The sequence below is a fragment of the Neoarius graeffei genome, chromosome 6 (genome assembly GCF_027579695.1).
Source record: "Neoarius graeffei isolate fNeoGra1 chromosome 6, fNeoGra1.pri, whole genome shotgun sequence".
Lineage (NCBI taxonomy): Eukaryota > Metazoa > Chordata > Actinopteri > Siluriformes > Ariidae > Neoarius > Neoarius graeffei.
In genome coordinates, this window is record NC_083574.1 from 30,167,798 (window position 1) to 30,190,058 (window position 22,261).

Below are 22,261 nucleotides of genomic sequence, written 5' to 3' on the forward strand. Positions count from 1 at the left end.
GAGTTTGCATGTTCTCCCCGTGTCCGCATGGGTTTCCTCCGGGTGCTCCGGTTTCCCCCACAGTCCAAAGACATGCAGGTTAGGTGAACTGGTGACTCTAAATTGACCGTAGGTGTGAATGGTTGTCTGTGTCTATGTGTCAGCCCTGTGATGACCTGGTGACTTGTCCAGGGTGTACCCCGCCTTTCGCCCGTAGTCAGCTGGGATAGGCTCCAGCTTGCCTGCGACCCTGTAGAACAGGATAAAGCGGCTAGAGATAATGAGAGGAGATGAGATGGTTAAATGTCTATGAGTCTATGAGTGGGAGTACATCTTGTGAAATCATTCAAATGAATAAAAGCATTTCATACATTTTACATTTATACACAAACTTTAATGAATGAAATGGTTAAACAGTGGAAGGCTAGTATGATTAAAGTCTTCCATCATAAGTGTGTGTCCAAGCACAGGAAACAAACTCGGTGCTAATAAAGATGGAATTTTACTGCATGTTTTTTTTTTCTCAGAGATGGAAAACAAACCATCTGGTCACCATGGAAACCACCGCCAACATAATCAAGACCCTGGAGAGACATCTACGCAGACTTGCTTCCACACAGCCTTTAAGAAAGTGTGTACCACAAGGACAGGTTATGAATGACAACACTCTAAATGAGGTGTGTGTGTTATGAATACTGCCCATGACTCAGCATCCTCCCTGTTTTGCTTTGCTGAAGTAGCGACTTCTGTCCTTCTTTCTTGCTGTCTTTTGCTCTCCCTCTCTCCCAGTCTTTCATTTTGTCTGTCTCTCTCCCTGTTTCTCTCTCTCCCAGTCTTTCATTTTGTCTGTCTCTCTCCCTGTTTCTCTCTCTCCCAGTCTTTCATTTTGTCTGTCTCTCTCCCTGTTTCTCTCTCTCCCAGTCTTTCATTTTGTGTGTCTGTCTGTCTCTCTCTCTCTGTTTCTCTCTCTCTCCCCTCCCTCCTCTCTCCCCCCCCCCCCGCTCTTGCTTACACACACATTCTCTCTTGCTGTCTCTGTCACACACACACACACACACACACATTGGAGCTGTGGAGCTCTGCACTACACATTAGAGAAGATCTCAACGGTGAACGGGTGTGTGATGGAGCTCATTACACTCGTTCTTCCTCTCCTCATCTTCCTTGCAGAGAGGGGGGTCACAACTCCTGCAACCTCTGACCCTGATGTGACTCCAACAATCCCCATGGACCCATGTGAGGGACAACCGTGTCTAAACGGAGGAGTGTGTACACCTGCAGAGGGAGAAGAGCTGAAGTACATTTGCACATGCAGCGCGCAGTTCACCGGACACAACTGCCAGGTGTGTGTGTGTGTGTGGGCGCGCACTAATGTGCTGTCTGTAAGATGCGAAGAGGAGAGCGTTGCTGTGGCAACAGAACAGAGAGGAAGCATGTGTATGTGTGCATGTGTGAGTTTTTTTTAGTCATTGACCCATTTACAGGGTGGGTGTTAGAAATGTGTTAAATTTACACTAATTTTTTTTCACACTCTTTTTTCCTTTTATTTTAAAAAGGCTAAAGACCAATCAATTAGTACAATGTTTTCATTAATTGTTTCATTAATAAAACATTTTAATTTCTGAGAAATAACAGATACAGCCAATAAAAAGCAAACTATGTACTCTAATGGTTTCTCTTTTAAAATACCTTAAAGGCATAACACATTCAGAATGGATTTAGGCCCCATTTAAAAAAAATCTATCTATCTATCTATCTATCTATCTATCTATCTATCTATCTATCTATCTATCTATCTATCTATCTATCTATCTATCTATCCAACCAAATAATAGGTCATAATTTGTATATTTCTAAATCTGAATCACACAAACAGTTAGTATGTTGTGGGTGATTTACAAGAAATAATTGCTTAAATGATGTCCGATACCTTGGCGGAAACAGTATTTATTAAATAAGGTCTTTGTATCTGCTAATTGTTCAGAATAGTCATGACATGTTTGGATCTCGCTGAGACTCCCAGAGGACTAAACTCATTTAGCCTCAGTAAATCACACTGTGGCTTGTAAATGTACAGGTTTGAACCGACACAACACTGTATTTTATCCATTTACATATAAATGTCCCAAATTACATATTCAGTAAAGGAAAAGCACAGAAACAACAACAACAACAACACGTGTTATAAAGTATTCTTAAATCTATCTTGCATGTTTTTAAGGTGTTGCATGATTTTACATTTTCACATTCGCAAGCCTTTAGTAAATCAGGGACTTATATGGGTGGCAGGGGCGGATCTCCAGTAGTTCAGGGCCAGTATGTCTGTAATCTTAGTCCCCCTAAATTTGAAGTCTCATCTCATCTCATCTCATCTCATTATCTCTAGCCACTTTATCCTTCTACAGGGTCGCAGGCAAGCTGGAGCCTATTCCAGCTGACTACGGGCGAAAGGCGGGGTACACCCTGGACAAGTCGCCAGGTCATCACAGGGCTGACACATAGACACAGACAACCATTCACACTCACATTCACACCTACGGTCAATTTAGAGTCACCAGTTAACCTAACCTGCATGTCTTTGGACTGTGGGGGAAACCGGAGCACCCGGAGGAAACCCACGCAGACACAGGGAGAACATGCAAACTCCGCACAGAAAGACCCTCACTGGCCACGGGGCTCGAACCTGGAACTTCTTGCTGTGAGGCGACAGCGCTAACCACTACACCACCGTGCCGCCCCTAAATTTGAAGTCATACTGTATTAATGAAACTGTTTCAGCAGATGGTGATGATAAATGAGAATGAGAAAGGATCAGCTGAATTCCTATGGATTGCAGAGTGAATTTCCCCAATGAAGGGTGTACAAGAATGGTCATGTGACATCATAGTTCATTTTAAAACAAAAAAACAAACACAAAAAAATTTAAAGCCCCCCTACATCAGGGGTCATTAGTCTTATTTGCAAAGTGCCAATGTGGCTGCAGGCTTTTATTCCACCCAAGCAGGAGCCTGATAATGACTGAAAGCAAAGATGAACGGATTATACGGGGGAATCAGGGGTGACTCCTGATTGGTTAAAATAAATAAAATAGGAATAAATAATATATAAATATACCCTCAATGTAAACTTTAATAGGAACACCTGGACACATTCATGTACTTATTCAATCAGCCAATCATGTTGCAGCAGCACAATGCATAACATCATGCAGATACAGGTCAAGAGCTTTGCTCACATCAAATATCAGAGTGGGGAAAATGTGATCTCTGTGATTTTAACCGTAGCATGGTTGTTGGCTGGTTTGATTATTTCAGAAACTGCTGATCTTCTGGGATTTTCACACACAAGTGTCTGGAGTTTCCACAGAATTGTGCAGAAAACAAAAAACATCCTGTGTGCAGAGGGTTTGTAGACTGAAGACTGGGGGGCAAATGGGTGGGTTTTTTCTTCTTTCTTTCTAAGGCCATGTACACACGTAGCCGGGTATTTTTAAAACCGAACATTCCCCCCCCCTCCGTTTATAAAAATGTTTTATCCACACCACCTCGTCTTCGAAAAAAATCCCTTCCACACATAACCGAACATCTGCGTTTTCAATCACATTCATAAGCATTCCAAACCTGTAGATGGCATTATTTCCCCAAATCCTACCCCCTAATCACATCAGAATAGCCCTCTGTTGGCGTCACGTCCGCCTAAACATAAAACATGGCGCCAAGCTCGTTCGTCTGGACAGACTCGGAGACAGAATTGCTTCTAAACACAATTTTGGAGTATAAACTTCAAAAGACGCAAGAAAACATTGATTGGGAATCTTGTCAAAGCAAAGATTAGTTGGGCTTCTAAAATTAAACATGTAAATAGCACCTGCACAATAATTAACGCTTTCAAGGCACTACTCCGATCCATTACTCTTTGTCCATGCTTAATCTGGCTTCTGCAGTAAACAAAGGTTGCACGTTTGACGTCAGGGCAGATTTGTTGTCATTTTTTTGGCGCAGATTGTGACGTTCTAAAACGCAAAACTCCGGTTATCTCTGTCTACACGAAAAGGCATACACGGAGTTTTCAAAAATCTTCACTTTGCCCAGAGTTTTTTTAAATATTCGTTTTTGATGTGTTTTCATGTGGATGACAGGCCAAAACTTAGAAAAATATCTTCGATTTAGCAGATACCCGGCTACGTGTGGACGGGGTCCAAGTGTCAACTGTCCAGTTTGGTTGTGCTTCTGCCAGTGATAGCTTCAGATTCCTGTTCTTGGCTGACAGGAGTGGAACCTGATGTGGTCTTCTGCTATTGTAGCCCATCCATCTCAATGTTTGATGTTTCGTGCATGCTGAAATGCTTTTCTGCTTACCATGGTTGTAAAGAGTGCTTATATGAGTTACTGTATCCTTCCTGGCAGTTCAAACCAATCTGGCCATTTTCCTTTGACCTCTCTTATCAACAAGGTGTTTCCACCCACAGAACTCTCACTCAGTCAGTGTTTTTTGTTTTTGGGCACAATAAATTCTAGAGACTGTTGTGTGTGAAAATCCCAAGTGATCAACAGTTTCTGAGGTACTCAAACCAGCACATCTGGCACCAACAACCATTCTGCATGATTTTACACTGCAAAAAATTGAAAACTGAATTTGAGGAGAAAATTACTTAATACTAGTGAAATTATTTTGCTGCATGGACAGATATTTTTACTTGATAAGACATCTTAGAATAGGTTGGTTGCAATCTAGAACTAGGTTTAATAATCTCAGAATTGGTGTCTTGTATTCTTATAATAGGAAATGCTAGATTGTTTCAACTATTTTCAAGATATTTTCACTTGCTAAGATTTCATTTTTTGCAGTGTATGTATTGTGCTGTTCCCACATGATTGGCTAATTGAATAACTGCATGAGTGTGCAGATGTAGAGGTGTTCCTATAAAGTGAACATTGAATGTACAATACAATATGAATATGGTCCCTGAGTCTTGACTGGCATGGCCATGGAGTTAACTGTCTCCCCTTTTGATCGATGCTCATGAACATAAGCTAATTGCCACCTGTGACTTTCCTTCTTTATTAATAACCTTAGTGCTTTGGCAGAAATCATCTTTGCAATGTGCAATCTTTAATTACTGAACATTGCAGACTATTTGAAGTGCACTTCACAATGTCACAATGAGCTCAAACATGCATACAAATGGTCACAGTGCGGAGTCACTGGGGATCAATTCTAAAATAAACTTTATTGATGCTTATAACATCAGATAATAAGGGGTAAAGCGGATGAATTTTTATTGATGTGTCCTTCTCTTTTCCTTCTCTCTCTCTCTCATCCTACATCACCCAGACGTCACACCCCTCCCCCACTTTTAACTTCAGATCTGACGTACACTAGTATTGGTTCACTGATTGGCTGTGTGGTCATTAATGTACAGGGATTGGTTTGAAGAAAGTCGTGTAGTCATGGTGATGTCACAGCATGTCCTACTGAGATTTTGAATTAGTCCTGTAACCCTTTCGTGTTTTTATTATAGCCTACACACACACACACACACACACACACCAGCCTTTCAGAGCTCTCCTCTTCTCTTTCTGCAGGAGTGCTGCACGCTAATTATCTGAATTGTTAATAATCAGTGCATGTTGCTATACTTTTTAAAAGCCTGCTGAGGTTTGGCTGTGTGTGTGCGCGCGCGTGCGCTATGCAACATAAAATGCACTGTCTCACCTCAGCAAGGACACTCTGTTCCTGTTTTACTGTAGTACAGAGTTATTTTACGTCATCTGGAAACATCACTGTCAGCAGTCCACTGTGGATGTGTCCCAAAACACAAATTACCCTATTCACTATACCGCATTCCTCTTCCTCCTCTCCTCTTTTTTGACCTTCTTCCTGCTTTCTTTTCCTTCTTTCCCCTCTTAATCTTCTGTTTATAGCTTCTGTTTTGTCCTTTACAAGTGTTCCCTCTTCCTCTGCACTCTCTTTATACTGTAATGCTTTAGCAGTGGCAAAGTTACACTGAATTGTACGCTAACTTGTCAGTGTCAAGATGTGTTATCTAATTTTTGCATTGTATATTGTCATTGTCTTCTTGTATTGTTTTGTGTTTCCCTTAACCCAGTGGTCTTGTGCTCCTGGTCATGTTTACTTCATCTTGTAGTCTTCTTGTGTCTTTAACTCTGTTTTGTGCCATTTTTTTTTTCTGTCGCACTCTCGTGTGACTCATCAAATTGTTGTGCCATTTTGCCTGTTATGTCCCTTTTCTGCGGCACGGTGGTGTAGTGGTTAGCACTGTTGCCTCACAGCAAGAAGGTCTGGGTTCGAGCTCCGTGGCCGGTGAGGGCCTTTCTGTGCGGAGTTTGCATGTTCTCCCCGTGTCCACGTGGGTTTCCTCCAGGTGCTCCGGATTCCCCCACAGTCCAAAGACATGCAGGTTAGGTTAACTGGTGACTCTAAATTGACCGTAGGTGTGAATGTGAGTGTGAATGGGTTGTCTGTGTCTATGTGTCAGCCCTGCGATGACCTGGCGACTTGTCCAGAGTGTACCCCGCCTTTCACCCGTAGTCAGCTGGGATAGGCTCCAGCTTGCCTGCAACCCTGTAGAACAGGATAAAGCGGCTAGAGGTAATGAGATGAGATGTCCCTTTTCCAATTGTTGTATTTCCTGTTGTCTTTGCATAATGTTGTTGTGTTCTTCTTATTGTCTTGTTGTGTCACTTTCCCTAACCATACCTATATTAGCAACCCCCAGTCCTGCCTATTCTGTTCCTGTCACCATAAATGTAATTGATCAGGCGAAACATTTAGTGTGTGAAGTTGGCACTGGACCAACGAAAGTAAAGTAGCTAACAAGAAAGTAAGGCTTACTGCTGCAAACTGCACACCTACTCAACATAATTTAACTGTTAAGTGGTGTGTAAAATTTTAAGTGTCCTATTTGTACAATGCTAAATACTACTACTTATTCGTAGGCAATGTTAGCCTCATAGCTCCACTGCAGAACTGAAAATAGCAAACATGTCTTGGCTGATTGACACTGCTCAGAGTGAGGTGGGCATTACTGTATGTAAGGAATAACACACAACAGAATGCGCTTATACAAAAATATTGCTGTGTTCAACTCGAGGCTGCAACTTGTCATGCCCAACCTCTAACCAGTAAAAATCAAATAAATCTCCTGCTCAACATTCTAACTTGTCAACTTGAGTCCATAGTCCACAGATTGGGGGCTGCAACCCTAAATGCCCTGGAACCCATGGTGGATAATTTAAATTTGGGGATGGACAACAGTCCAGAAGATGTTACCCAGTCCTGATCACATTACACTATTCTAGCAGCTCTCTCTCTCTCTCTCTCTCTCTCTACACACACACACACACACACACACACACACACACACACACACACACACACACACACACACACACACAGAGAGAAATAGAGATAAATGAAAATGTGTGTTTGTGATTCAGTAGATTGTATGTGTGATGGATGGATGTCGTGTGTTTGTGTGTGTCTTCATCTGTTCTTTCAGCCTCCACTTCTCCTGGAGTGGCTGTTTCTTAGCAACCACATGACGTGTCTACATGACATGTCTCTCTGGTACCCTCTTTTACATCAGACACACACACAAACACAGATGATGATGATGATGAGTTATCATGGCTGATACAATTTCTGCTGCTTTCAGACAGGGCATAATGTTTCCTCTGTTCCCATGTTTTATTTCAGTTTCACTGCTAACATCAGCCAGGCTCATTTGGATTTGTATGCTGGTTCTTACAAGCACAGAGTGTGTGAGCTCTCTCTCCCTCTCTCTCTCTCTCACACACACACACACACACACACACACACACACACACACACACACACACACACACACACACACACACACACTATCTGCTGAACTACGACCAGAAATCTGAGGATTCCAGTCTCTGTAAATAAATAAGATAAACATGTTATTATTGCATGAAACAGTTAATTTTACATTAGATAGTTATGCCAAAATCCATCCATCCATCCATCCATCCATCCATCCATCCATAACTGCTTATCCTGTACAGGGTCGCGGGCAGGCTGGAGCTTATCCCAGCTGACTATGGGCGAGAGGCAAGGTTCACCCTGGACAAGTTGCCAGGTCATCGCAGGGCTGACACATTGAGACAAACAACCATTCACACTCACATTCACACCTACAGGCAATTTAGAGCCACCAGTTAACCTAGCCTGCATGTCTTTGGACTGTGGGAGAAACCAGAGCACCTGGAGGAAACCCATGCAGACACAGGGAGAACATGCAGACTCCACACATAAAGACCCCCATTGGCCATTGGGCTCGAACCCAGAACCTTCTTGCTGTGAGGCAACAGTACTAACCACTACACCACCATGCCACCCTGCCTAAATACAGTAGTATCAGATATACTCACCATCCACTTTACTATGAACACCTGTACACCTGCACATTCATGCAGTTATCTAATCAGGTAATCATGTGGCAGCATCGCAATACAAAAAAATCATGTATTTTTTTTTAACCATAGCATGGTTGTTGGTGGCAGATGGGCTGGTGTGAGTATTTCAGGAACTGTTAATCTCCTGGGATTTTCACACACAACAGTCTCCAGAGTTTCCGCAGAATGGTGCAAAAATAAACAAAAAAAACCCAAAACAACAACAACAAAAAACCCACTGAGTGAATGACTTAAATGACTGCTCTTTACAACTGTGGTGAACAGAAAAGCATCTTAGCCTGCATAACACATCGAACATTGACAGAGGTGAACAGTAACAAAGTACATTTACTTGAGTACTGTACTTAAGTACACTTTTTGAGTATCTGTACTTTACTTGAGTATTATTTTTTTGGAAACTTACGACTTTAACTTCACTACATTTGACAAATATCGTACTTTTTACTCCACTACAGTTCTGTCAAGGTACTCGTTACTATGAAGCAGCTTTGAAAGTTGATGTTTTTTTCTTTTCTTTTCTAAACGTGATTGTTTTTTCACAGGTGACACTGAGACAGCTGATCAGTAATCACTAGGGTCACATCACGTCCATAGACTGTATAAAATCAAGTTTAATGATTTCTCCGCAGCATTATTTGAACACGATCAGTTGATGGCAGAATGGAAGGAGGCGGTTCTTCTGGAGAATGTACGCACCCGGCCATACCTAGAACCCATGTTTCAGTTTTCTGAAAGGATTAATGATTCGTTTCATTTTAAATGTTTGCTTTGCCGAAAACAAACCACAGCAGGGCCAACAAAAACTCGCCGTCCAACCTGCGGAAGAATATTGAGGTACTGTATGTAAATATTTTATTCCAAGAGAAAGCTTGCAACGAAGTTGTCTGTGCTTTTAGAGCTAGCGATAACATTGCAATAACTATGCAGTCTGGTTAGTCAAATTACTTTCTATGGATTTGCCTGCCAAGTTGCCGGAGCCTTGTCCGTGGCTAACGTTAACACATAGCTAGTTAACTTGGACACTGTTAGTTAGCATGTAAAAACGGAGTTACACTAACATGAATAACGTTAACTTATCTGAAGTCCTTTCAGAAATATGTTTTAGCATAATCTTGCCAAATAAACAGAATGTAGAAATTTTTCTTTTCTAGTAGCGGTAGCCACCCAATATGATTTCGAGTTTGAAAAGAGTTTGCTTACATGTCAGGTGGAGTTTCACTGACTAGCTAGCTTAACGTTAAACCACCATGATGGTACAGCATGTGTTCATTTTGTGAATTCACATTTCTGTCTTTGGTAACGGCATTAGGTTTTGTAAGCGTTGTGGCAATAATACAACAATGCGTTGACAGAAAATGTACTTTTAATACTTAAGTATTTATAAAAGCAAGTACTTCAGTACTTTAACTAAAGTAAAAAATTTACTGTACAACTTTCACTTGTATCGGAGTAACATTTGACCAGTGGATCTGTAGTTTCACTTAAGTAATGAAGTTGGGTACTTTGTCCACCTCTGAACATTGAGATGGATGAGCTACAATAGCAGAAGACCACATTGGGTCCCACTCCTGCCAGCCATGATGAGGAATCTGAGACTATCATGGGCACAGGCTCACCAAAACTGGACAGTTGGGCAAAAAACAAAACAAAACAAAAAAAACAACAACAAAAAAAACCCACCTGGTCTTTTTCCAGTTTTCAACTGTCTGTTTCAGTGATTGTATGCCCAAGATAGCCTCAGATTCTTATTCTTAGCTGACAGTGGTGAACCTGATGTGGTCTTCTGCTGTTTTAGCCCATCCACCTCAAGCTTTGGTGTGTTGTGTGTTCTGAGATGCTTTTCTTACGATAGACTTCCTGTCAGCTCAAACTAATCTGGTAATTCTCCCCTGACCTCTCTCCTCAGCAAGGTGTTTTAGCCTGCAGACCCTCTGCTCACAGGATGTTTCTTGGCACCATTCTATGTAATCTCTAGAGCCCAGAACCCCAAATGGCGGTCCATGGGCCTGCAAGAGCCAAATGTTTGGCCCACGCCAACCCATTGGCAAGTGTGCAACATGTGAAATAATGTTGAAATAAAGTGAAATAACACTGCTCTACTTTATTTTGATCTCATCCTACACCATACACTTGACCTTAGATCTATGCTGTAAAGGGCACATACAATGGTGCTTGAAAATTTGTGAACCCTTTAGAATTTTCTATATTTCTGCATAAATATGACCTAAAACATCATCGGATTTTCCCACAAGTCCTAAAAGTAGATAAAGAGAACCTAGTTAAACAAATGAGACAAAAATATTATACTTGGTCATTTATTTATTGAGGAAAATGATCCAATATTACATATCTGTGAGTGGCAAAAAGTATGTGAACCTTTGCTTTCAGTATCTGGTGTGACCCCCTTGTGCAGCAGTAACTGCAACTAAACGGAGGAATTTTAGCCCATTTCTCCATACAGAACAGCTTCAACTCTGGGATGTTGGTGGGTTTCCTCACCTGAACTGCTCGCGTCAGGTCCTTCCACAACATTTCAGTTGGATCAAGGTCAGGACTTTGACCATTCCAAAACATTAACTTTATTCTTCTTTAACTATTCTTTGGTAGAACGACTTGTGTGCTTAGAGTCGTTGTCTTGCTGCATGACCCACCTTTTCTTGAGATTTAGTTCATGAACAGATGTCCTGACATTTTCCTTTAGAATTCGCTGGTATAATTCAGAATTCATTGTTCCATCAATGATGGCAAGCCGTCCTGGCCCAGATGCAGCAAAACAGGCCCAAACCATGACACTACTGCCACCATGTTTCACAGATGGGATAGGGTTCTTATGCTGGAATGCAGTGATTTCCTTTCTCCAAACATAACACTTCTCATTTAAACCAAAAAGTTCTATTTTGGTCTCATCTGTCCACAAAACATTTTTCCAATAACCTTCTGGCTTGTCCACGTGATCTTTAGCAAACTGCAGATGAGCAGCAATGTTCATTTTGGAAAGCTGTGGCTTTTTCCTTGCAACCCTGCCATGCACACCATTGTTGTTCAGTGTTCTCCTGATGGTGGACTCATGAACGTTAACATTAGCCAGTGTGAGAGAGGCCTTCAGTTGCTTAGAAGTTACCCTGGGGTCCTTTGTGACCTCGCTGACTATTACACGCCTTGCTCTTGGAGTGATCTTTGTTGATCAACCACTCCTGAGGAGGGTAACAATGGTCTTGAATTTCTTCCATTTGTACACAGTCTGTCTGACTGTGGATTGGTGGAGTCCAAACTCTTTAGAGATGGTTTTATAACCTTTTCCAGCCTGATGAGCATCAACAGCACTTTTTCCAAGGTCCTCAGAAATTCCTTTGTTTGTGCCATGATACACTTCCACAAACATACTGTATGTTGTGAAGATCAAACTTTGATAGATCCCTGTTCTTTAAATAAAACAGGGTGCCTACTCACACCTGATTGTCATCCCATTGATTGAAAATTTCACCTTCAAATTAACTGCTAATCCTAGAGGTTCACATACTTTTGCCACTCACAGATATGTAATATTGGATAACTTTCCTCAATAAATAAATGACCAAGTATAATATTGTCTCATTTGTTTAACTGGGTTCTCTTTATCTCCTTTTAGGACTTGTGTGAAAATCTGATGATGTTTTAGGTCATATTTATGCAGAAATATAGAAAATTCTAAAGGGTTCACAAACTTTCAAGCATCACTGTAGATGTCAGAAGACATGCGCAGAGCACTACAATCCTTGATTAGCTAGATGAAGCTGCCGGTCATCTCCATTTGTTATTGCTAATAAGTAACAGATAATCATTAACTGTCCTAAACCAAGAACAACATGGCCTGCATGAAAAAGCACAAAATTGACCAGTAAACCCGTCAGTTCAAATCTGACTGGACTGATCATTTTTGTTTTATTTGATCACACCATGCCAATGCTAAATCAACATGCTTGATATGCATGCAGACTGTAGCTGTCTGTGTAAAAGCAAATAATATTGTTTGCCACAAGAAAAGCAAATAATACACTTTGGTATTTTGGTATGTTTTGCTGTCATTCTGCCACAGAAACAGAACAGTTCAAAGAAATTATTGAAAGCCCATTTTTGCCATGAAATTCATGTCTGTATATGTAGACTTCTGACTACATCTGTCGTCTTCTTCTCCTTCTTTTGACTGCTCCCGATTAGGGGTCGTCACAGCGGATCTTTTATCTCCATTGCTCCCTGTCTTCCGCATCCTTTTCTACCACACCTGCCACTTTCACGTCCTCTCTCACCACATCCATGTATCTCCTCTTTGGCCTTCCTCGTTTTCATTTGCCTGGCAGCTCCATCCTCAACATTCTCCTTCCCACATGCTCTGCATCTCTTCTCAGGATGTGCCCATACCATCTCAGTCTCATCTCTCTTAGCTTAATTCCCAAGCTCTCCACATGTACTGTCCCTCTGATGTGCTCGTTCCTTATCCTGTCCAACCTTGTCACACCCATCACAAACCTTAACATCCTCAACTCCGCCACCTCCAACTTTGCCTCCTGTCTCTTCGTTAAGGGTACGGTCTCCAATCCATACATCACAGCTGGTCTCACTACTGTCTTATACATCTTACCTTTCACTTTTGCTGGGACTTTCCTATCACAAATGGCTCCCGAAATCCTTCACCAACTGCTCCACCCTGCCTGCACTCTCTCACCTCACTATCGCAGCCCCCATTTTCCTGCACAGTTGACCCCAGGTACTTGAATTCACCAACTTTCTTTATGTCTACTCCTTGCATCTTCACTACACTCTCATCCCCATTCTCATTGATGCATATGTATTCTGTTTTGTTACTGCTCACCTTCATTCCTCTTTGTTCCAGTGCATACCTCCATCTCTCCAAACCCAACTCAACCTCCTTTCTACTTTCACCACATATCACAATATCATCCGCAAACACCATGTTCCATGGTGACTCTTGCCTCACTTCGTCTGTCAAGCTATCCATCACTATGGCAAACAAAAAAGGACTCAAAGCAGATCCTTGATGGAGTCCCACCTTCACCTTGAACCATTCAGTTGTTCCAACTGCACACCTCACTGCTGTTTCACTGTTCTCATACATGTCTTGCACCACTCTAATATACTTCTCATTCACTCCACTCTCTCATACAATACCATAACTCATCTCTCGGCACTCTATCGTATGCCTTCTCCAGGCCTACAAACAGACAATGTAGCTTTCTCTGGCCTCCTCTGTACTTCTCCATTAACATTCTTAAAGCAAAAAATTGCATCCAATGTGCTCTTCCATGGCATAAACCCGTACTACAATTCTATATGACCAAAAGTTTGTGGACACCTTATCATCACACACATATATGCCTGTTGAGTATCCCATTCTAGATTTAGTCCCATCCCTGTGCTCTTATAATAACCTCCACTGTTCTGTGAAGATTTTCTACTAGGTGTTGAAGTGTGGCTGTGAGGATTTGCCCATTCTACCACAAGAGCATTCATAAGGTCAGGCACTGATGTTGGGTAAGGGGACCTACGGTGCTGTCGGTGTTCCAGTTCATCCTAAAGTTATTCATTGGGGTTGAGATCTGGGCTCTGTGCAGGACACTCAAGTTCTTCCACTTTAGTAACCATGTCTTCATGGACTTTGTGCACAGGGGCATTGTCACGTTGGAACAAGTTTGAGCCTTTTAATTCCATCCATCCATCCATCCATCCATCCATTATCTGTAGCCACTTATCCTGTACAGGGTCGCAGGCAAGCTGGAGCTTATCCCAGCTGACTATGGGCGAGAGGCAGGGTTCACCCTGGACAAGTTGCCAGGTCATAGCAGGGCTGAAACATTGAGACAAACACATACATGTCAACCTTTGGTCAATCAAACCTGTATAACCAACCTCCAAAATCCGTATTTCCCTTATAAAATCCTTATAAGATGCAAATTAAAATAATTTACCTAAAATTTGAATGATAATTAACAATGATATATCCAAGTTACTTTTTATTCAATATTAATAACAATAAACCTTCAGAATGAATACAAAGCTCAAAGTTTGACAAAAACACAAAGTGTCACTCTAATGTTCTGAATTGTACTCCATGACAGCTTTTTTAGCACTGTGCACCAATACCTCACTAGGCTGCATGTCACAGCAAGTGTCTGTGTTGATCTTGCCGGAGTGCCCATTCAGAATCTTTTTAGTCGCTAGTGAAAGTCGCTCAGGTGGAAATACGCTTTTCAAACAAAATGTTACTTCCCGGTTGGCGGGATTCTCGCAATGCGGTGTGCGCATGATCAAAAGTGGAACGAAGTCTCGCTACCACAAGATAACGCGCGATTTCATAAGACTCTTTACTGGCTGTCTGTGGTGTACAGTATGTTTGTAAATGTTATGCGCTCTTTTATCATCGTGGGAATTGATTATAGCTCTAAATAAATATTGAAGTTTTTTTAAAGAATCCGTATAACTTTATTTGTACGCCCGTATACTACGTTTATTGAATCAAATCCGTATAAAATACGGACATTCCGTATAGGTTGACATGTATGCAAACAACCATTCACACTCACATTCACACCTGCGGGCAATTTAGAGCCACCAATTAGCCTAACCTGCATGTTTTTGGACTTTGGGGGAAACCAGAGCACCCGGAGGAAACCCATGCAGACACGGGGAGAACATGCAAACTCCACACATAAAGGCCCCCATCGGCCATTGGGCTCGAGCCCAGAACCTTTTTGCTGTGAGGTGACAGTGTTAACCACTACACCACCATGCCACCCTCCTCTTAATTCCAGTGAATTGAAATTATAATGCTCCAGCATACCAAGATACCTTATTCAATGTATACAACTGTGTGCTTCCAGCTGCTTGGCAACTCTTTGGGGAAGGCCCAAACAATGGGATGATGTCCACATGCTTTTGGGCATCTAGTATTTGTTTGTTTGTCTGTCTGTCTCATCAAGCTCATTTTATCTTATTGACATAATGATGCACCATTACAGGAAATTATTATGGCTTATTTAAAAAGCAATTATTCAAAAGCGATAGTTATAGGCATTATAGTTTGGCATTATTTTATATTAGTATAGAGACAGGTGGTAAAGAAATTGTGTTTTTCAATTATTATTATTATTTTATCTGCAAAACATTGCAGACAAGGCGGCACGGTCGGTGGTGTAGTGGTTAGTGCTGTCGCCTCACAGCAAGAAGGTCCAGGTTCGAGCCCCATGGCTGACGAGGGCCTTTCTGTGTGGAGTTTGCATGTTCTCCCTGTGTCTGCGTGGGTTTCCTCCGGGTGCTTCGGTTTCCCCCACAGTCCAAAGACATGCAGGTTAGGTTAACTGGTGACTCTAAATTGACCATAGGTGTGAATGTGAGTGTGAATGGTTGTCTGTGTCTATGTGTCAGCCCTGTGATGACCTGGTGACTTGTCCAGGGTGTACCCCGCCTTTTGCCCATAGTCAGCTCTGATAGGCTCCAGCTTGCCTGCAACCCTGTAGAACAGGATAAAGCGCCTAGAGATAATGAGCTGAGATGAGATGAGATAAACACTACAGACAGTTTCAACTTTCCATTCAAAAAAATGGAGAAACTACTAACTTTTTCATAATACAACTGACACCCTTTAAAAATTTATTTAAACTAAATGTAAATAAACTGTCATCCTTGTCTTCTAGAAACTGTATTTTTACCCACATGTAAAATGAATGTCATACTTTTCCCCAAAGATCATTCAACAGAAACAGGACAGACTGATGTTGAGCCATAGGAGTTACATAATGGATATTAAAATTCTTAAGCATTTGATTGATGTGAATATGGTTCTCTCACACTTATGGCCTATTTGTATTGGCCTTCATTGTTACTGTCCCTTCATAGGGCTCCCAGTCATATTCTTATAAAAGAGAAAGATTATAAAAAAAAGATTATATGCAATGTAGGTTATGACCAGGCTTGTAGTACTCGAGTCCAGGACTCGAGTGCCCTAATTTTAAGGACTTGTAACCAGAGGTGGAAAAACTGGATTGACAAAGTAAAAGTCCTGTTTAGGCTTAGGCAGAAGCCTGTGCTCTCAACACAGGTGATTTCACCAATTAGCTCATCAACCTGGCTTAGGGGATGTGGTAATTAGCATCAGCTGGTTCATTGAATTGGCTGGAGCAAAAATGTGGCAGGATTTTTACTTTCTGCACCCGGGTTTTTCCACCTCTGCTTGTAACTCAACTTGGACTTGAGCACTGATGACTCGGACTTATGCATTAACTGCATTAGGACTCACAAATTCGAGATGAGGACTCTGATTTTTTCTTTATTTTTTTTGTAACATACCATAATCACTGAATTGAACCGAATTGGATCGCTTTACTGGTGAATTATGCCACCAAAAAAGAACTTTACAGCCGAGGAAGGCGAGGACATTAAAAAGTCACTTGACTTTCTGGCAAACGTCTACATAAACGAGCACCTGACAAAACGCAATGCTGACATCGCCAGAAAAGCACGACATCTGAAGAAAGAAAATAAAATTCAATCTACATGGATCACCAACTGCAAAGTATTCATAATGCTGAATGGTACACCGGAGGAGGCGAGAGTTCTGGTCATACGGAACATCGAGGACTTGGACAAATATCAGTGATGGCTATCGGGACTATATGGTAATCAGTACCGACGTGACACTACATCAAACTCAACCATGACACACACCGAAATAACTCTTTCATCCATTACTCGGAACACTACTCAGCTCACGCAAATGCTTGTTGATTATGAAAACCTGGAACTGAAACCACATGAATTCACTGACCATAAACTATTGGATACAGAAAATGACATGGGCCCGGACAATAACTTCTTCTCAACCATTAATGACAATTGCCACTATTACACAGAGGAACAGTACAATCAGTCCACTAAGGCTGTGGGAAAATTATCAATAATACACTTCAACAGCGGGGGGCACGGTGGTGTAGTGGTTAGCACTGTCGCCTCACAGCAAGAAGGTCCGGGTTCAAGACCCGTGGCCGACGAGGGCCTTTCTGTGCGGAGTTTGCATGTTCTCCCCGTGTCCGCATGGGTTTCCTCCGGGTGCTCTGGTTTCCCCCACAGTCCAAAGACATGCAGGTTAGGTTAACTGGTGACTCTAAATTGACCGTAGGTGTGAATGTGAGTGTGAATGGTTGTCTGTGTCTATGTGTCAGCCCTGTGATGACCTGGCGACTTGTCCAGGGTGTACCCCGCCTTTCGCCCGTAGTCAGCTGGGATAGGCTCCAGCTTGCCTGCGACCCTGTAGAACAGGATAAAGCAGCTAGAGATAATGAGATGAGACACTTCAACAGCAGAAGCATGTACGCTAACTTCAAACACATCAAGAAATACTTAAGTCAGTTTACTCATCCATTTAACATAATTGCCATATTGGAGACCTGGATTGACCCGGAGAAAGGAGTGGATTTCGAAGTGGCTGGATTTGAATTTAATTATATAAACTGGAAAAATAAAGGTGGAGGAGGAGTGGTGGTGTATGTGGACTGTAATTTGAATTATAAGTTAATAGATGGCATGACAACGGTGATTGATAACTTATTAGAATATTTAACAATCGAAATTAATATTGAAAAAAGTAGAAATGTATTAATTAGCTGTATATATAGAGCGCCAGAAACTAGTATAGAGGCGTTTAAAGGTATCATTGCATCGTTTTTTCATTAATTGTGCGGTGGTCTCTAGTTTGAATGAATGCCCTGTGAGCCAGTTTTGGTGAAAAAAATGCTGTGGTTCTCCTGTTTCAGGCTGTTCTAGTTTGGTGGAGGAGTGGGTGGCAGGAGAACGACAGGATTTCAGCTGTTACTCATTAATATTCATGACATGTAAACGTATTACCTCTGATTGGCTAACAGCAATCAGTAAACGTGTTACCTCTGATTGGCTAACAGCACTGTGACGCTACCTCCAGTGGGTCAGAACAAGCGGATGTGGGTGTCTTTGTAAAAACTGTTTTGATTGGCTATTATGGTCTCGACATCGATGTTTTGACCAATAACAATGTAGATAACACGAATTTTACATCACATTCAACGAGATTTAAATGAGACTAAAGATGGCGACTTACAAATAATGTGTAAACATCGCTGGAGTTAATAAAGTTTGAACAGCATGAAGGAACATACCCCCCCCCCCGAAATTAATTTTAAAAAATTCTCAACGGATTTGGCATAATATAAAAAGGTCGTTTTTTACTCAGAAAAAGCGGAAATCCGCCGAAAAGCGGAAAACTCTCATCCTTGCCTAGCTTGTGACCATGTCATGCATGCTAATGTGGAGAATATGAACATGCTATTTTGTAACAAAAACCTTCGAACAAAAAGTTCATGTTTTACTTACAGCTTGTGAGCTGGTGGTCGACAGATCCAAGTATTAAAAACAACCTCGAAGCAAAACCACTACTGAAGGCACGTTGCTCCACTTAGGTTTCATTTCTGTCGGTGGCTCCAGCCCGACTTTGGACGCTCGTAACTCGGGCAGGGGAGGTCCCAGCCTCCCCAAACTTGGCAGCCAGAGACCTCTGCCCTCTCCCCAACGAACCAGCGCTGCCAGGGCGGGCTAGCCCCGCGCCTCAGGACATAATTCACCCCGAGGCGAGCCGCGGCGCTCCGCTTAGGTTTCGTTTCTATCGGTGGCTCCAGCCTGACTTTGAATGCTCCTAACTCGTGCAGGGGAGGTCCCAGCCTCCCCAAACATGCAACGTTGATGTGTTACTGCCACAAATAACACAGGCATGAACTTGTTCAGCCATGTTTTCAGCTTGCTGTTAGGTCCTCTTTGTTAGCTACTGACGAGATGGGCTCTGCTATCTCTCCTTGCGCTGAAATCTGAACTTTCTTCCTGTGGGCGGTCGCAAGCCAGGGTGGGCGAGGCCATGAATACTAATTTTCGAAGTGACGCAAGTTCGTAGGGCTTTTTCAGATCCGCTCGTTTTTCCGACTATTTTCTTTCATAAGCTAATACAGGGAATGGGAGTAGAATTACATTTTCACATGCAGCATGCATATGCAACTTGGAGTGAACTATCGTATTTCAAAAAGAGCCAGTATTAAACGTTTTTGGTGGAAGGCACCTTTAAGGACTGGGTAGAAAAGACATTTACAGTAGCTAAAAAAAAGTTATCATCTTCATTTGTGGGGATACTAATATTGATCTTTTGAACCCTAATAAGCACAGTATGACTGAGGAATTTATTAATACCATGTACAGTATGAGTCTCCACCCAAAAATTACCAGACCCACCAGAATTACTGACCATAGTGCTACCTTAATAGATAATATATTTACCAATGATATAGATAATAACATTATAAGTGGAATATTAATCAATGATATTAGTGATCATCTACCAGTTTTTACAATTTATGACTGTAATCATAAGAGAAATGTGACAGACCATAAACTTAAGTATAGAAGAGTTAGGGGCGGCACGGTGGTGTAGTGGTTAGCGCTGTCGCCTCACAGCAAGAAGGTCCGGGTTTGAGCCCCGTGGCCGGCGAGGGCCTTTCTGTGCGGAGTTTGCATGTTCTCCCCGTGTCCGCGTGGATTTCCTCTGGGTGCTCCGGTTTCCCCCACAGTCCAAAGACATGCAGGTTAGGTTAACTGGTGACTCTAAATTGACCGTAGGTGTGAGTGTGAATGGTTGTCTGTGTCTATGTGTCAGCCCTGTGATGACCTGGCGACTTGTCCAGGGTGTACCCCGCCTTTCGCCCGTAGTCAGCTGGGATAGGCTCCAGCTTGCCTTCGACCCTGTAGAACAGGATAAAGCGGCTACAGATAATGAGATGAGAGATGAGATGAGAAGAGTTAGGACTGAGGAAGCCATGTTTGCATTAAATAATGATTTATTAATACAGTACAAGACTGGGAATCAGTTTATATAGAGAATAGCACTGATAGAGCATATGATAACTTTTTAAGTATATTTAAATTATTATATGATAAAAATTGCCCACTGAAGCAATATAGTACAAAACAAAACTATAATGACCAAGCTTGGATTACTAAGGGATTACAAAATGCCTGTAAGAAGAAAAACACACTATATAGAGAATTTGTTAAATTAAGAACCAAAGAGGCAGAAAATAAATATAAAAAATATAAAAACAAGTTAACGAGTATCATAAGGAGATGTAGGAAGGATTATTATGGTAAATTAATATATAATAGCAAAAATAATATTAAAGGAATATGAAATATATTAAATAGTATTATTAAAGATGGTTCTGGACAAATACATTACCCTAAATACTTTAATGACAAAGGTATCGAAAATTATAACATGGATGTAGTTGTTAATAGTTTTAATCATTTTTTTGTTAATGTTGGACCAAGATTAGCTCAAAATATCTCTGATCCGGTAGCACATGATGATTGTATAGATAATATTATAAAGAGGAATTCTTGTTCTATGTTTCTTACACCAGTAGATGAGAAGGAAATTATTGATATAGTTAATAAATGTAGTAATAAAATATCCACAAATTGTAATGATATTGATATGAAACTAGTGAAAACTATTTTTGGGGGGATTTCTAAACCATTAACATACATCTGTAACTTGTCATTTCAAACCGGTACATTTCCAAGCAATATGAAAATCGCAAAAGTAATTCCATTGTATAAATCTGGGGACAAACACAACTTCACAAATTACAGACCTGTTTCTTTACTTCCTCGATTCTCCAAAATTCTTGAAAAACTATTCAATAGCAGATTAGATAAATTCATTGAAAAATACAAACTACTCAGTGATAGTCAATATGGATTTAGAGCAAATAGATCAACAGAGATGGCACTAATGGAATCAATTGAAGAAATCAGTAACCCTATAGATCAGGGGTGGGCAATTATTTTTTCCATGGGGCCACATGAGAAACAGAAAATTTTATGGAGGGCCGGACCAAAAGGCTGAACTAAATTCTGCATAATATTAATTGTATTTATTTATATAAAGCGGTAAATAACATTGTTTTTACAAGCTGCTGAGACTGGTAAGAGTATGGAAAAAACAAGGTTGCCTGACAAAAAATGTCATTTATTCAATCAAATTTCCCAAAACAATGGTTAACAAAATGTGAACGTTTGTACCATTTTTCTTTCAGTCACATTCACCCCAAAACACAATAAAGACATCACAATATTGTCTTTCTACTCCAAATATCAAGCAAGATACATCATATTATAATAATGATGCCCGCATTTGTAGTTTAATCACCTCATTTGGTGTTTTTCACCGGAGATCGGCTCCGGCGCCTGCTGGTGACGTCACACTATGTGATTGGCTGGACCGTTTGGAGGATGACGTACAAGTTTGTGGTTGGTCTGGACAAATTACGGAAGTAGTTATCGCGGGATTAGGTTTCATGGGATTTCATGTCATGTTCATGTCGCGCGCATTGCGTTTTTGTTGAACACAATTTCAAAATAAAAGCAATGCACATTCAGTCCATGCATGAGGTAAAATTAGAAAATACGTTTATTTTGTAATTTCTAATTAACCTTACGCGGGCCGGTCAGAATGAACCAAAGGGCCGGATGCGGCCCGCGGGCTGTAAAATGCCCAGGTCTGCTATAGATGATAAGAAATATGTCGCTGGGATATTTATTGATCTCTAAAAAGCTTTTGATACTATTAATCATGATATATTAATTAATAAGATGGAACAATATGGGATAAGGGGAGTTGTATTAAATTGGATAAGAAGTTATTTGGGGCGGCACAGTGGTGTAGTGGTTAGCGCTGTCGCCTCACAGCAAGA

General features: G+C 41.3%; 1 protein-coding gene across 1 annotated transcript in view; it reads left to right on the forward strand.

Annotated features, from left to right (window-relative positions):
* The first annotated feature begins 533 nt into the window (after positions 1–533).
* dner (delta/notch-like EGF repeat containing) overlaps positions 534–22,261 on the forward strand; it is a 75,743-nt gene continuing 54,015 nt past the window's right edge. Inside the window, exons 1-2 of the mRNA XM_060924326.1 lie at positions 534–656; positions 1,080–1,322. Of these exons, the coding sequence (XP_060780309.1) occupies positions 534–656; positions 1,080–1,322 (366 nt within the window). The remainder of the gene's footprint in view (positions 657–1,079; positions 1,323–22,261) is intronic.